Here is a 13,354-nt window from a genome sequence, read left to right on the forward strand (position 1 = left end):
GTCAAGAACAACTATAACCACTTGAGTGCCTACTCCATGCCGGGTCGAGACTGGCCACTTGATGGGTATTACTCAGATTTTAAGGAGCTTTAAGTACCTTGCTTGAGGACACTCAGGGAAGCGGTCCTTCCTGGCATCTCCCTCTGGACACACGCGGAGGCCGAGGGTGGGGGAGGCTGAGAGGAGGACCCGGTGAATGACAGATCAGGCTTGGGTCATCCCTGGGCCCCTGCCTCGCGCAGGACAGAAGCCATGAGCACAGTCGATTCCCGTCGGGGCCGTGGGGCTGCTCACCGCCTAGCGCCCGGAGGTGGGAGGGCGGCGGCCGGGCAGGGGGTCTACGAGGCCACCCCGGGCCCGAGGCATCCGGGCAGCCGAGAGTCTGCAGGCTGGAGGGGTGGGGAGGCGCCGCGCCCGGGGCTGGACTGGAGAGAGAGGGGAGGCTCCTCCCCCGCCCCCGCCGCCGTCGGTCGGGACGAGGGGCCGGGCGCCGCGGGAACCGCAGCCTTTTCCGGGGGGCGGGCCCGGCGACGGCGGCGCCCCGGCTCCTGCCCCGACAGGTGTGCGCCGCGCGCAGGAATGCGGCCTGCCTGACTCACCAGCGCCTCCTTCCCACCTGCCGCCCGCCCCATAAAGCGGTCCCCTCCCCGCGGCCGCCGCCCGCCGCCCGCCGCCCGCCCTCCCTGCCACCCGCCCTCCGGGCAGTCCCCGGACAGTCCCGGCTCGCCCGCGCGCTGCAGCCGGAGCGGCCCAGCGGAGCCCAGCGCGAGGAGGGCGCGCGTCCGCGCCAAGGTAGGTCTGGCCTCCGACCGCGGCGGGCGCCGGGGGGCCTGGGCACAGGGCGGGGGTGGGGGTGGGGGAGCCGGGGATCGCCGGGCTGCACCCCTCCTGCGCCTCCAGTGCCCCTGGCGGCCTGAGCTGGGCATCCATTCTGGGACTTTGGAGGAGAGGAGGAGAAAGTGAGTGCCCACCCCGCCCCGGCCAGCAACTCAGGGGACCCTGTTGGGAGGGCTGGGTGGCTTTTTGTTTCCTCAGCTCTTCCCTTCCTAAAGACTGGCAGACCTTGGCCCCATCCTGCCCCTGCCGGTGCCTGGCCTGCCAGGGTGTGCCCAGAGGGCAGCTGGGGGCAGAAGGGCAGTGGAGCTGGAGGAGGCTGTTGCCTTCAGACCTCTGAGCTAGAGGAGGGAGCAAGGAGAGAGGCCTGGGAGTCCGGTGAATGTTTGAGAGAAGTGGGCAGAGGCTAGGCAGTGGCTGGCAGGCCTACAGGGCTGGGCCCCTCTGGGGTTTGCAAAAAAGGTAGAGGGAGCAGCCACCCGGGGGCAGAGATCGCCCTGTTCGCCTGGGCCGGGCCTGTTACGTGCGGCGCCATAGTCCTTGCGGAGTCTGGAGAGTCCCTGACTCTCCGCTTGGCCAAGCACATGCCTTCACTCCTCCCAAAGTCGCTTCAGGACACCCTTTCTCCAGGAAGCTCTCTTGACCTCATTCCGCAGCCCCGGGGGCTGTGCCCACCACTGAACCTCCTCCTGTGCTCGCCCCCTTCCTCACCCACTCAGCCTCTGGGCGGCCCTCTGGCTGTGGTGCAGGGCCTTCCAATGACTTCTGATAGCAGGGCTTGGGCTCTTCCTCACCTCACCATGGCCTTGCCACACTCTGAACCCAAGGATCTGACCGAGCTGGAAGTGAAGGCTGAGGGTCTCCATCCTGGGCGCTGAGAGAAGAGAGAGAGCTGGATGATAGCAGGGAAGGGGTGCCTGTCTCCTTGGCCCTGGGTGATAGAGCAGCCAAGGGGCGAGGAGATGGGAAAGCAGGAGGGGTGGGGGCTGTGGTGGGCAGGTGCATATGTGCTAAGCAGGGGTCCCGTGGGATGGGGTGAAGCGTGGGTTCTGGGAGAGCTCCCAGGAGTGGGACGGTTCCTAAAAAGCCCCAGCAGTCTGGTGGGGCCCACGGTGTCCTGGAGGGTGCATGTCCTGAGTGCCTGGCCCAGCCTGTGGTCGCAACTTCTGATAAGCCCACAGTCTTAACCTTTATGTGAGATCTCGTTGTGTCTCGTTGTGTTTAACATCGACAGCTAGTTTTACAACTTTTTAAATACAAGCTGAGTCAGACAAGACATTCTTTTTTTTTTTTTTTCAACGTTTATTTATTTTTGGGACAGAGAGAGACAGAGCATGAACGGGGGAGGGGCAGAGAGAGAGGGAGACACAGAATCGGAAACAGGCTCCAGGCTCTGAGCCATCAGCCCAGAGCCCGACGCGGGGCTCGAACTCACGGACCGCGAGATCGTGACCTGGCTGAAGTCGGACGCTTAACCGACTGCGCCACCCAGGCGCCCCAGACAAGACATTCTTGAGTGCATAACTAACCCCCTAATGCCATCTTATGGCCTCTGAGGATAACGTGGAGGTTAAATGGGGTCTGAACTGCCCTGGTCCTGTCCGGGCTGCCTCACTACTGACTATGGAGGGAGTAAGCCTTGCAGCCTTCTGCCTCCTATCCATTCCTCCTCTGGGAAATGGGGGTAATGCCATCACCCCCCACTGGGTTCCTGCACAGCTTAAGTAGCAATCATGTCTGTGAAGCGCTGGGCACATGCCCGCTATGTGCCCAGCCTGTGGGCACGGGCAGGTGAGTAAAAGCTGGGCTCAGCCCTTTAGTGCCTGTTCCTGCGTGTGCAATGGTGCCCCAGGGAGGTCCAAGTCTGCAGCCTGTATTCCATAGCATGTGGGTGTGGTACCTATGCCCCAAGGCTGCAGGAAAGTCATTTTCCCCAGGGAGCCTCCCCTTGGCTGGCTCAGGGCTCCCCTACCTCAGGCCCCTCCCCAGCTCCCTCCGCCTGTGGATGTGTTGGGACTGCCCTGCTAGTGGCCTCCTGGGAGCTGCATGCGTTAGAGGGAGGGAGGCAGTGCCTTCCTGCCCCCTTCCACAAGCTTCCCCAGCCCTTGGGGGGGAAACTTGCAGGGGAGGCCTTAGCTCCCCACACCCTGGGGCCGCCCCTGCCCCATAAGCCAAGGACTGGGGAAAGGTCCCAGGAGAAAGGACCAGTGGGCATGTGGACACTGGCCCTGGAGAAAGAAGCCAGGGCCCTAAGGTCTGTCCTCAGCTCTGCCCAGCTCCTTCTCTTCCCAAGGCAGCAGGCCACCTATCTTTTAAAAGGTCTCAGGGCTGGGGCGCCTGGGTGGCGCAGTCGGTTAAGCGTCCGACTTCAGCCAGGTCACGATCTCGCGGTCTGTGGGTTCAAGCCCTGCGTCAGGCTCTGGGCTGATGGCTCAGAGCCTGGAGCCTGTTTCCGATTCTGTGTCTCCCTCTCTCTGACCCTCCTCCGTTCATGCTCTGTCTCTCTCTGTCCCAAAAATAAATGAACGTTGAAAAAAAAAATTTTTTTTTTTTAAATAAAAGGTCTCAGGGATGCCAGTGCCCGCCCCGAAGTTCACTGGTGAGCTGAGACAGTGTAATAGTGAGCCAGAGGCAGGCGGGCTTCCTGGGGAGGCTGGCACACTGTGTGTGTGTGTGTGTTTGTGTGTGTATAAGTGAGTGGGCAGGAGAGGCTTGTAATCTACTCCGGGTTAACTTCTGAAGGGGTGATATGCTCAGGGACCCCAACAACCCAACCCTGGAGCAGGCGGAGGTAGGAGCTGGGGCAGGGGACCCCATTTCTGATGGGCCCGCGGTCATTACAGAGCCTAGCTGAGTGCCGCAAGCTCTCTCCTCCCCTCCGCAGGCCCCAGATACTGGGAGGGGCCCCTCTCCTCGTGGCCACACCGCCTTCATCAAAGGGCAAATAGGCCAAGACAGGGAGGGGGCAGGAAGGGAGGGCCAGGCCCTCAAAGGGTGGCATCCCTGTTGGGTGAGACCGCTTTCAGGCCCACTGGGATCTGAAAGCAAAGGCAGAGTAAACCCTGCCCTGCCCTCAACGAGATCAGCATAAGAGCCCGGGCACTAGGGCAAGCTTGGAGCCCAGAGTCCTCCATGACGAGAGGATGGGCCCTCCCCGGGCAGGGTGCAGGCCTGCAGGCCATCTGGTCACTCCAGGGATGGCAAGGAAGAGGACAGTGGAAGAGAAGAGTTGGGGGCCCTGGACCGGTGGCCTTTAACATCACTGAAGGTCTCAGGGCCTCGGTTTCCACGCCGGTGCAGTGAGGATGCTAGACCTCCGACGGGAGCCCAGTGAGCTGATGGCCGTGACCTGGGCTGTGGGAGCATCGTATGTCAGTTATTGTTGTTACGCAGGAGGAAGAGGATGGCAGGGCTGCGTCCCAGCCCATGGACCAGGCTGCTGCTGGCAGCCCTACTGAGTGTCAGCTTCCCCGGGGAAATGGGTGAGTCCGGCACACCTCTCCAGCAGCCTTCTGGGCACGGGCATCCCTTTCAAGGTTGTCTCCCCCCCGACACTCACTTGGCCACTCAACGAACAACCACGGCCCATTTCGAGGGCTGGGGAGCAGTGAGCCTGAGCCATGCGGCCCAGAACACGGAGGGAGGAAGACTTGCTCTAGAAGAGAGAGAAGATGCCCACTCAGAGAACTGAGGCACTGGTGGGGTGTTCTTTTTAGGAATCGGGAGGAGAGGGGGACTGGTGAGTCGTCACCTGCCCTCTCTGAGTGCCTGCGGTCTGGAACCAGCTCCTACCGATGAAATTTGGCCTGTCGGAGGAGGCTGTGTTGATAGCCTGAAATAGACCGTGGCGGGAATATGGGCAAATGCTGCAAGGCAGGGCTCCTGCCTCCCCAGAGCCCCTGTTAAACACTGACAGTGCACCTTTGCCCGGATCCCAGGAGGCCAGTCACTGTGTGCCCTGGGTGCACACAGTAGGTCCTCACTGCGATTTTTAACTGAACAGAACCCAAGGGAATGCCCATAACCTTTGAGAAAACTCTGCAGTTTTCCTTCATTCGTTTACGAACAATTTGCTGGTGTGCCAGGCTTGGGCTAGCCATGGGGGACACAGCGACAAACAAGACAGACACAGTCCCCTTTACCCTGGAGGAGCTGGAGAGGGACAGCCAGGCCGTCCCCGCCAGCAAATGGGCCAACACCTCTGTCTCGGCCCGCACCACCCCTCCATCTGGACTTGACTGGCGAGCTCAGGTGTGGTGAGATCTGGCTCTGCCCTAAACTGGGCAGATTGGCTACCGGCTGGCCTCCATTTCCTCCTCTGTAAGATGAGAGACAGCCCCATCTCTCTTCATTGAGGATGCACGTGGGAAAGGGCTTGGTCACCGGTGAGGTTCATCTCAGTGGGTCTGTTCCCCTCTGCCCTCCAGCGAACCGCTGCAAGAAGGCCCAGGTGAAGAGCTGCACCGAGTGCATCCGTGTGGACAGGGACTGCGCCTACTGCACCGATGAGGTGAGCTGCTGTCACCCGCCTGCCCTCCTGAGCCCAGCACCGGCCCAGCCCCGTTCCCCAAAGTGCGCGCCCCACCCCGCTGGGCCCCGCCCCTGGGCTCTGGCTGAGTCCCCACTTGCCACACCCTCAGCCCAGCCCCAGGCCGGCAGCGGGTGTGGAACAGGCAAGGGTCAGGATAAATCCAGGGTTGGGACAGCCAGGGGATGGGCACTGCCCCCCGTGACCTCATCTCCTTTGACCAGATGTTCAAGGAGCGGCGCTGCAACACCCAGGCAGAGCTGCTGGCTGCGGGGTGCCGGCAGGAGAGCGTGGTGGTCATGGAGAGCAGCTTCGAGATCACAGAGGTGCCCAGAGCGGGGGCTCAAGGGAGGTGGGCCCTCCATGCTCGAGGCGGGCTGTTCACAGGGGTCTGCTGTGTCCGCTGCTTGGGCTGAGAGGCTCCCCATCAGGTCTCCGGAGTGGCCCTCCAGCCAGCTGTCCCCCTCCCCTGGACACAGGAGACCCAGATCGACACCACCCTGCAGCGCAGCCAGGTGTCGCCCCAGAGGCTGCGGGTCCGGCTTCGGCCAGGCGGGGAGCAGCACTTTCAGCTGCTTGTGTTCGAGCCCAACGAGAGCCCTGTGGACCTGTACATCCTCATGGACTTCTCTAACTCCATGTCTGACGATCTGGACAACCTCAAGCAGATGGGGGAGAAGCTGGGTATGGCTGGGCCAGTGTAGAGGACCGTGGGGCAGGGGACAGAGAGGGTGGCCTCACCCAGCTGGCTGGGCACCTGCTCGGGAGGCCAGGGCTCAGGATAGCTGCTCCCACCCCACAAGGAAGGATAGGACATCTGAGCCCCCTGCCAGGAATTTCCTCCTTGCCCATTCTCGGGGCCGGGGGTCGCCGCTAGACCCCACTAGCCAGTCGGGACTTCACAGAAGGCGCAGGCTGGGGGGGGGGGGCAGCAGAGCCCTCTGGCCCTGACAAGGAGCACACCCATGGCCGTGAGGCTCAGGCTCACCCCAGCTCCGCAGCCAACTGGTCCAGTTCCCCCGCCGCCCCTTCCGGCTTGCTCCACGCTCGAGTCCGGGCCCCCCGAATCCCGTCTCCCCTATCTGTGAACAGGGACAAGGGCTACTGTGAACATGAACTGATGTTCACATGCAAGGTATTGACAGGGGGTCGTTGTCCCCTCTTCCTCCTTCCCGAGCCAGCCCCCCGCCCCGCCCGGCCCCCTGCACTGATGTGGGGGTGTTGGGGCTCAGCTGCTCCCTCTTTTTCCCGTTGACATCCAGCTGAGGTCCTGAGGAAGCTCACCAATGACTACACTATTGGGTTTGGCAAGTTTGTGGACAAAGTCAGCGTCCCTCAGACGGACATGAGGCCCGAGAAGTGAGTGCCCGAATGGGCGGGGGTCCTGGCCACGGGGCCCACCTCCTCTCCACCCTCCTCTCCACCAGGGCGCTTACCAGTGTTCTGGTTGAAGCAGGCCAAAGGGGCACTTCCAGAGAGGGTGGGCCCAGGGATATATGGGGTCTTCGCCCCTGACTCTGTCTCTCCCTCTCCCTCCACCTCTGCCCAGGCTGAAGGAGCCATGGCCCAACAGTGACCCTCCCTTCTCCTTCAAGAACGTCATCAGCCTGACAGAAGACTTGGCTGAGTTCAGGAACAAACTCCTAAAAGAGCGGATCTCGGGCAACCTGGACGCTCCTGAAGGGGGTTTTGATGCCATCCTGCAGGCGGCCGTGTGCACGGTGAGTGCCAGGGAGAGACCCGCCTGCCTAGACCAGGGTCATGTTCTTCTGCAAGGGCGTGAGCTGCCCACTGGCCTGCTCTTGTACCAGCCAGCGAAGCGGACGTGAGTTCTGAGGTTCTGGAATCTTCCGTGCCCTGAAGCCAGCCTACCACCCATCTCCATGCGAATGCCAGTCTTCCAGGAGCCACAGTCTCCAACTGCACTGGGCAGCTGAAAGAGGGCAGTTTTGATGTGCATCTCAATTTTTTTTTTTCATCTTGAAAATAATACACCCATCTTATAAACAGTTTGGAAAACAAAGGACAGAAATTGCCTACAGTTTCACCACTGTTGGCCAGCCCGCCGACGATGTGATATCTCACTGGCATATTTTGTTCCCTTTTCCTGATTTTATACAGCTGGAGTCGGTGTACTTATAATTCTGAAATTTGCTCTTTTTTTTTTTTTCTACTTCATGCTATCGTGAGCATTTCTGCTTGTAATACAGTTTTCCAAATCACCCCATATATTTTTCTAACAAACTGCCGTGCCCAGCTGTCATCTGTTTCAGCCGGCCTTTTCATGTAATATTGCGTGTGTACATTTTCCGACGCAGTTGAAATTTTCTCGCCTGGTGGTTAGGAAGCCGGGAGAGCCGGCTGGATGAACCTGGCTCAGATCTTGCCCGGTGGCTGCTGTGTGGACAGACCCTGGCTGCATCTTTCTTGCCGTTTTCTGCTGCCCACCGCCATCGCTCATGTGCTGTCTGTCACGTGATGATGGCATGCCGTGAATCCTGTGGTTTAGCTGAGCTCCTGTCGGGACCCACTTTCTCAGGCACACATGATGTGGCAATGCATTATCTTCAGTAGGCAGCCTGCTCGAAGGGCCTCCCTTCTTTGTCCTTCCCAGAGGGACATCGGCTGGCGCCCCGACAGCACCCACCTGCTGGTGTTCTCCACGGAGTCTGCTTTCCACTATGAGGCTGACGGTGCTAATGTGCTGGCCGGCATCATGAGCCGCAATGACGAGGCATGCCACCTGGATGCCTCGGGTACCTATACCCAGTACAGGACGCAGGACTACCCGTCAGTGCCCACCCTGGTGCGCCTGCTTGCCAAACACAACATTATCCCCATCTTCGCCGTCACCAACTACTCCTACAGCTATTACGAGGTGCGGGGCCGAGGCCTCACTGGGCAAGAGCGGGGGCGGGAGGGGGGTCCACAGAACTTCTCCAACACTCCCTCCCCTCCCTCCCCCCTTCTCCTCCTTCCTTCCCGAAACTTTTGCCCCTCCCAAAGGGCCAAATGCATCCTGATGGAAATGGGAGGTCCCGTGCCCACCCGCCAACCCAACTCCCGAACAGGTAGGGGCGGGGAGGGCAGGCTCTAGAATACACCAGGCCTTGGTTTCCCCATCTGCGAGGTGAGGATAAGCTCAAAGCTGTTGTCCAGACGCAATGAGCCAATACTTGCGGAGGGCTTAGCCCCGGGCTGGCACTGTCTCCCACAGAGGCTGCGGACGTACTTCCCGGTCTCCTCGCTGGGGGTGCTTCAGGAGGATTCCTCCAACATCGTGGACCTGCTGCAGGAAGCCTTTCAAGTGAGGGGCAGTGTGGGCTCCAGTCTGAGTCCTTCTGGGGCAGGGCTGGAGAGGGGCAGAATGGGCAATGGATGTCCCAAGGAAAAGCTGAGGAACAGGACAGGCCAGGGAGGAAGGGTCTCTGCTGTTCCCTGAGGACGCTGAGGAGCCCGCCTTAGCCCGGCCCCAGGTTCCTGAGGGCTCTGACACCCAGAGCACCCTCTCTTCCACCTCAGTCCTCCAAGCACGGTGGGTGGAGCTCGGCCAGGCCTTCCAGAGTGGGTGAGCCCAGGCTCCCCCACCCAGACCATTGATTGCTTGCCCCTCCTTTAGCGCATTCGCTCCGACCTGGACATCCGGGCCCTGGAAAGCCCCCGGGGCCTGCGGACAGAGGTCACCTCCGAGATGTTCGAAAAGACGAATACTGGGTCCTTTCACATCCAGCGGGGGAAAGTGGTATGCCTCTGTGGGGCTTCGGGGCAGGGGAGGGTGGGCACAGGGACCCGTACTGGAGAGGGTGGTCTGCCTGAGCAGAGGTCAAGGGCGTAACGTACAGGAGCGCCTTGCTGGCTCGGTCGGTGGAGCGTGCGGCGTCATGAGTTTGAGCCCCACATTGGGCATAAAGATTACTGAGTTAAAAAAAAAAAAAAGTTTTTTAATAATAAAAGAAAAAGAGCGTGGCCTTCAGAATCAGACAGGCCTAGGTTCGAAGTCCCCTGAGTCAGCCACTCGGATGACTTTGGCACCTTCCTCAGCCCGTCCCCATCTGCGGAGTCGGGATTAGTCAGTACTGAGCTCAGAGCGTTGGTCAGATGAGTGAGCGGGCCATCTGTGCCTCTTGTCATCTTTGGTGCTGTTGTTGTCCCGACTGTGCCTAGAAGGAGCAGGTTTTTAGTCGTGAGGAGGGGCAGCAGGGAGCCGGGTACCAAGGATCCAGGCACATCCCTGAAACTTGAGGGCTAAGAATCTTGGCACAGCCACTCCCTGCTTGTCCAGCCGCATCTCCTCTGGCTGACGGTGGGGTCTTTGCAGGGCACTTACCAGGTGCAGCTGCGGGCTCTGGAGGAGCTGGATGGGACCCACGTGTGCCAGCTGGGAGAAGAGGACCAGAAGGGCAACATCCATCTCAAGCCCTCCTTCTCGGATGGCCTCAGGATGGATGTGGGCATCATCTGTGATGTGTGCCCCTGTGAGCTGGTACGATGTGGCCCCACCAGGCGGGAGGGAAGCGCTGGCCGACTGCCGTGGGGCCCTGAGGAACGAAGCAGAGCCTCACAGAAGCGTCTAGTGGCCCTGTTTCCCCAGTGGCGCTGTCACGCCTTGCCACAATCTCGTTCCAGCAAAAAGAAGTGCGTTCAGCTCACTGCAGCTACCACGGAGACTTCATGTGTGGACACTGTGTGTGCAATGAGGGCTGGTGAGTGTGTGGGAGCCAAGATGGCACCCGGAGGCCCTGGCCGCTGCAAGGCTCTGATGGTGGGGGGGACACACCGTGCATGCCCGGATGAAGAAGGTGGGATGGTGGGTCATAGAAAGGCTCAGAAAGGGGCAGGCCCGGTTGTGAAGCGGATTCAATCCAAAGCCCTTCAAAATGCATAGACACAAAGGACGTCTTTGGGAAAAGATGCAAGAATCAGGACAGTGGTGGCCGGCAGGGCGTGGGGACTGGATGCTGGGGGACAGACACAAGGGGGACACTTTGTGCCTCTAGTATTCTGAACCATGCGCACGCATTACCTGATCAGAAACGAGCTCCTAAATAAGGGGTAGTGAGGGCTTTTAAGGCTTCAAGACACTGAACATGTCCATCGTGACTCGAGGAAGGGACACTGGGAGGGACTGAGACTGACATTTGAGTCTCAGCTGAGGCGCTGCTGTCTGTGCGACTCTTAGGGCGTCAGTTTCCTCATCTGTAAAATGGGGGGGGGGGGTAAAAGCCCCAGCCCTCCCTCCTCCCGGGCTGTGGGGAAGTGACTGACTCCTTCCTTAGGAGCGGCAACACGTGCAGCTGCCCCACCGGCTCACTGAGTGACATAAAGCCCTGTCTTCGCGAGGGCGAGGACAAGCCGTGCTCTGGGCGTGGCGAGTGCCAGTGCAGCCACTGCGTGTGCTACGGTGAAGGCCGCTATGAGGGTCCGTTTTGCGAGTATGACAACTTCCAGTGCCCCCGTGCCTCTGGGTTCCTCTGCAATGGTGAGCTCAGCAGCCCCGGCGGGGGGTTCGGGACAGCAAGGGTGACCTGGGTGCCTGGGCCCTGGCCTGCCCCCCACTGGCTCTCCCACCCAGACCCAGGTAGGAGGGCCAGGCCAGGAGTCTGAATCCCCAAGTTTAGAGGCAGCCCCCCTCCGGGCTCTCTGAGTGCCTCCCCCAAGGCTACTCTCAACCTGGACCTCTCTCCCCTCTACAAACTCGAGGCCCAAGGCCCCTGCCAGTGCGTTATCCCACTCATGGTCAAGACCACTCCCCCGAGGTCCTGTAGCCCATGCCCACCTCCATTCTCCACTCTCCCATCTCATGAGGGTGAGTCCCATCCAGCTGAATCCTCAGTGGTTGGCGGTACACGGCATGGAGGTCTTTCCTGTCTCGGAAGACAGCACATTTGTAGCGGGCAGGGCCGGGAGTTACGTGTCCACCATGGCCCCCTGGGGCTTCCAAGCAGGGGCCACAGAACCCAGATAGGGGCCACAGATAGGGTTGAGCGGTTGAATGGAGGAGGATCAATGAAAATCCAGGCACTAAATACTTTTTTTTCATATACATATATATATATTTCTTATGAGACGGAGAGAGAAAGGGAGGGGCAGAGAGAGAAAGAGAGTCTCAAGCAGGCCCCTCACCATCAGCGCAGAGCCCAGTGCGGGGCTCAAACTCACGAACTGTGAGATCATGACCTGAGCTGAAATCAAGAGTCAGACGCTTAACCGACTGAGCTGCCCAGGCACCCCATAGGCACCAAATACTTATTAAGCCTCAACTGTATACTCGTCACTGGGGGTCAAGCCCCTGCTTTTTCTACCTTTGCTCCCTTTTTGCTTTCGTCTGCCATTTCTCCTCTTCAGCTGTCCATCCCAAAGCGTGCTCAGAGACGTGAAAGAACCCTGTACATCTGGAGAAAGGCAGACATTTGGCACAGGCAGAGATGTAAGAGAGCTGCTGGAGAAGGAGGCAGGAACAGAATGCAGGGCTTTGGGGTCCAGTCCGGTCTAGTCCCAACTTTTTCTTAAAGGGCCAGAAAGTACATATTTTCAGTTCTGTGAGCCATTTGGTCTCCGTCACGACAACTGAGCTCTGCCACCGTAGCAGAAAGCAGCTATAGACCATATGTAAGCACATGAAAGTGATGTATTCCAATAAAACTTTTGCAAAAACAGGTAATGAGTTGGATTTGGCCTGCAGGCCATAATTAATCACGACCCTTATTCTGGTCTAAGGGTTTTAGACTTTATCCTTTGGCAAAAGAAAGGCGAGATTTTGGTTTCATTTTCTAGCTATTTGCATATTGGCCTTGTATCCAGCCACTTTGCTAAAAGCACTTATGAAATCTAATAATTTATCTGAAGATTCTTTTTGATATTTTGTGACATGTTCCTAATACTTACAATAATGGCAGTCTTGTTTCTTACTTCCCAACACTTACATGTTTTCTCTCTTTTTTCTTACCTTACTGCTTTGGCCAGAACTCATTAGAGGTTCTTACACCAGGGAGCCACATGATTGGATTTGTGTGTTCGGATAATGACTGTGGCTGCAGAGTGGAAAGTAGAAGGCAGAATGGAATGGGAAAGAGACGGAGGGAAAGAGATTCCAAAAAGTGGAGGAAATAGCTCTTTCCCTGGCTGGGGAAATCCTAGTTCAGGCTCAGCAACCACAGGCCCTCCCTGGCAGATGTGGGCGGCCTGGGCGCGGGAGTGAATGTGGCTCTCCTCTCCCATCCTTCTCCCTCTCTGCAGACCGGGGACGCTGTTCCATGGGCCAGTGTGTGTGTGAGCCTGGCTGGACAGGCTTGAGCTGTGACTGCCCTCTCAGCAATGCCACCTGCATTGACAGCAACGGGGTAGGCCTGGGCACGAGGAAGGCAGTGCAGGGTGGTAGAAGGGACCCTAGCCAGGACCGCCCACCCTTTCAGGCAGGGCTGGGGTTACTGGTGGCTCACTGGTGCCTCCTCTTGCCCTAGGGCATCTGTAATGGCCGTGGCTACTGCGAGTGTGGCCGCTGCCACTGCAACCAGCAGTCGCTCTACACGGACACCATCTGTGAAATCAACTACTCAGCGGTGAGGCCAAGATCACTGGGCTGTGGGCGTGGGAACCCCAGGCACAGGGCGGAGCGGACAGCCACCCAACGCGGTCCTGGTTTCCCCTCCTCTCCCACCCAGATCCGCCTGGGCCTCTGTGAGGACCTGCGCTCCTGTGTCCAGTGCCAAGCCTGGGGCACCGGGGAGAAGAAGGGGCGCATGTGTGAGGGGTGCAACTTCAAGATCAAGATGGTGGACGAGCTTAAGAAAGGTGTGAGGCACCCCGCTGAGGACGTGGGGTGCTTAGAACCTAGGCAGAGGGCCTCTGATGGGGAAGGGGGTGTCACTCAGTGCAGCAGGACTATAGAGCTGGGCAGAGGGCTGATACTCCAGGTTGAGGTCATGCAGGCCGGAGAGAGGGGTTCTAGACCTGGGAGAGGTCCCCAGAACCCAGACAGGGCACACAGACCCG

At 59.3% G+C, this 13,354-nt stretch overlaps 1 protein-coding gene across 7 annotated transcripts in view; it reads left to right on the plus strand.

The window, feature by feature from the left end:
- The first annotated feature begins 498 nt into the window (after positions 1 to 498).
- Positions 499 to 13,354, plus strand: part of ITGB4 (integrin subunit beta 4) — a 30,336-nt gene continuing 17,480 nt past the window's right edge. For 5 of the 7 annotated variants that reach the window (XM_045489620.1, XM_045489622.1, XM_045489623.1 and 2 more), the window contains exons 1-15: positions 4,228 to 4,316; positions 5,262 to 5,344; positions 5,587 to 5,688; positions 5,842 to 6,046; positions 6,625 to 6,721; positions 6,912 to 7,083; positions 7,977 to 8,240; positions 8,580 to 8,669; positions 8,982 to 9,104; positions 9,681 to 9,845; positions 9,989 to 10,065; positions 10,639 to 10,841; positions 12,599 to 12,702; positions 12,823 to 12,921; positions 13,024 to 13,153. In XM_045489620.1, the coding sequence (XP_045345576.1) occupies positions 4,238 to 4,316; positions 5,262 to 5,344; positions 5,587 to 5,688; positions 5,842 to 6,046; positions 6,625 to 6,721; positions 6,912 to 7,083; positions 7,977 to 8,240; positions 8,580 to 8,669; positions 8,982 to 9,104; positions 9,681 to 9,845; positions 9,989 to 10,065; positions 10,639 to 10,841; positions 12,599 to 12,702; positions 12,823 to 12,921; positions 13,024 to 13,153 (1,993 nt within the window). In that variant the 5' untranslated portion in view covers positions 4,228 to 4,237. Of the gene's footprint in view, positions 793 to 940; positions 960 to 4,227; positions 4,317 to 5,261; positions 5,345 to 5,586; positions 5,689 to 5,841; positions 6,047 to 6,624; positions 6,722 to 6,911; positions 7,084 to 7,976; positions 8,241 to 8,579; positions 8,670 to 8,981; positions 9,105 to 9,680; positions 9,846 to 9,988; positions 10,066 to 10,638; positions 10,842 to 12,598; positions 12,703 to 12,822; positions 12,922 to 13,023; positions 13,154 to 13,354 lie in introns of those variants that run through there. The other 2 variants (XM_045489618.1, XM_045489619.1) reach the window with 2 other exon arrangements.

The sequence above is a fragment of the Leopardus geoffroyi genome, chromosome E1 (assembly GCF_018350155.1).
Source record: "Leopardus geoffroyi isolate Oge1 chromosome E1, O.geoffroyi_Oge1_pat1.0, whole genome shotgun sequence".
In the NCBI taxonomy this organism is placed as follows: Eukaryota; Metazoa; Chordata; class Mammalia; order Carnivora; family Felidae; genus Leopardus; species Leopardus geoffroyi.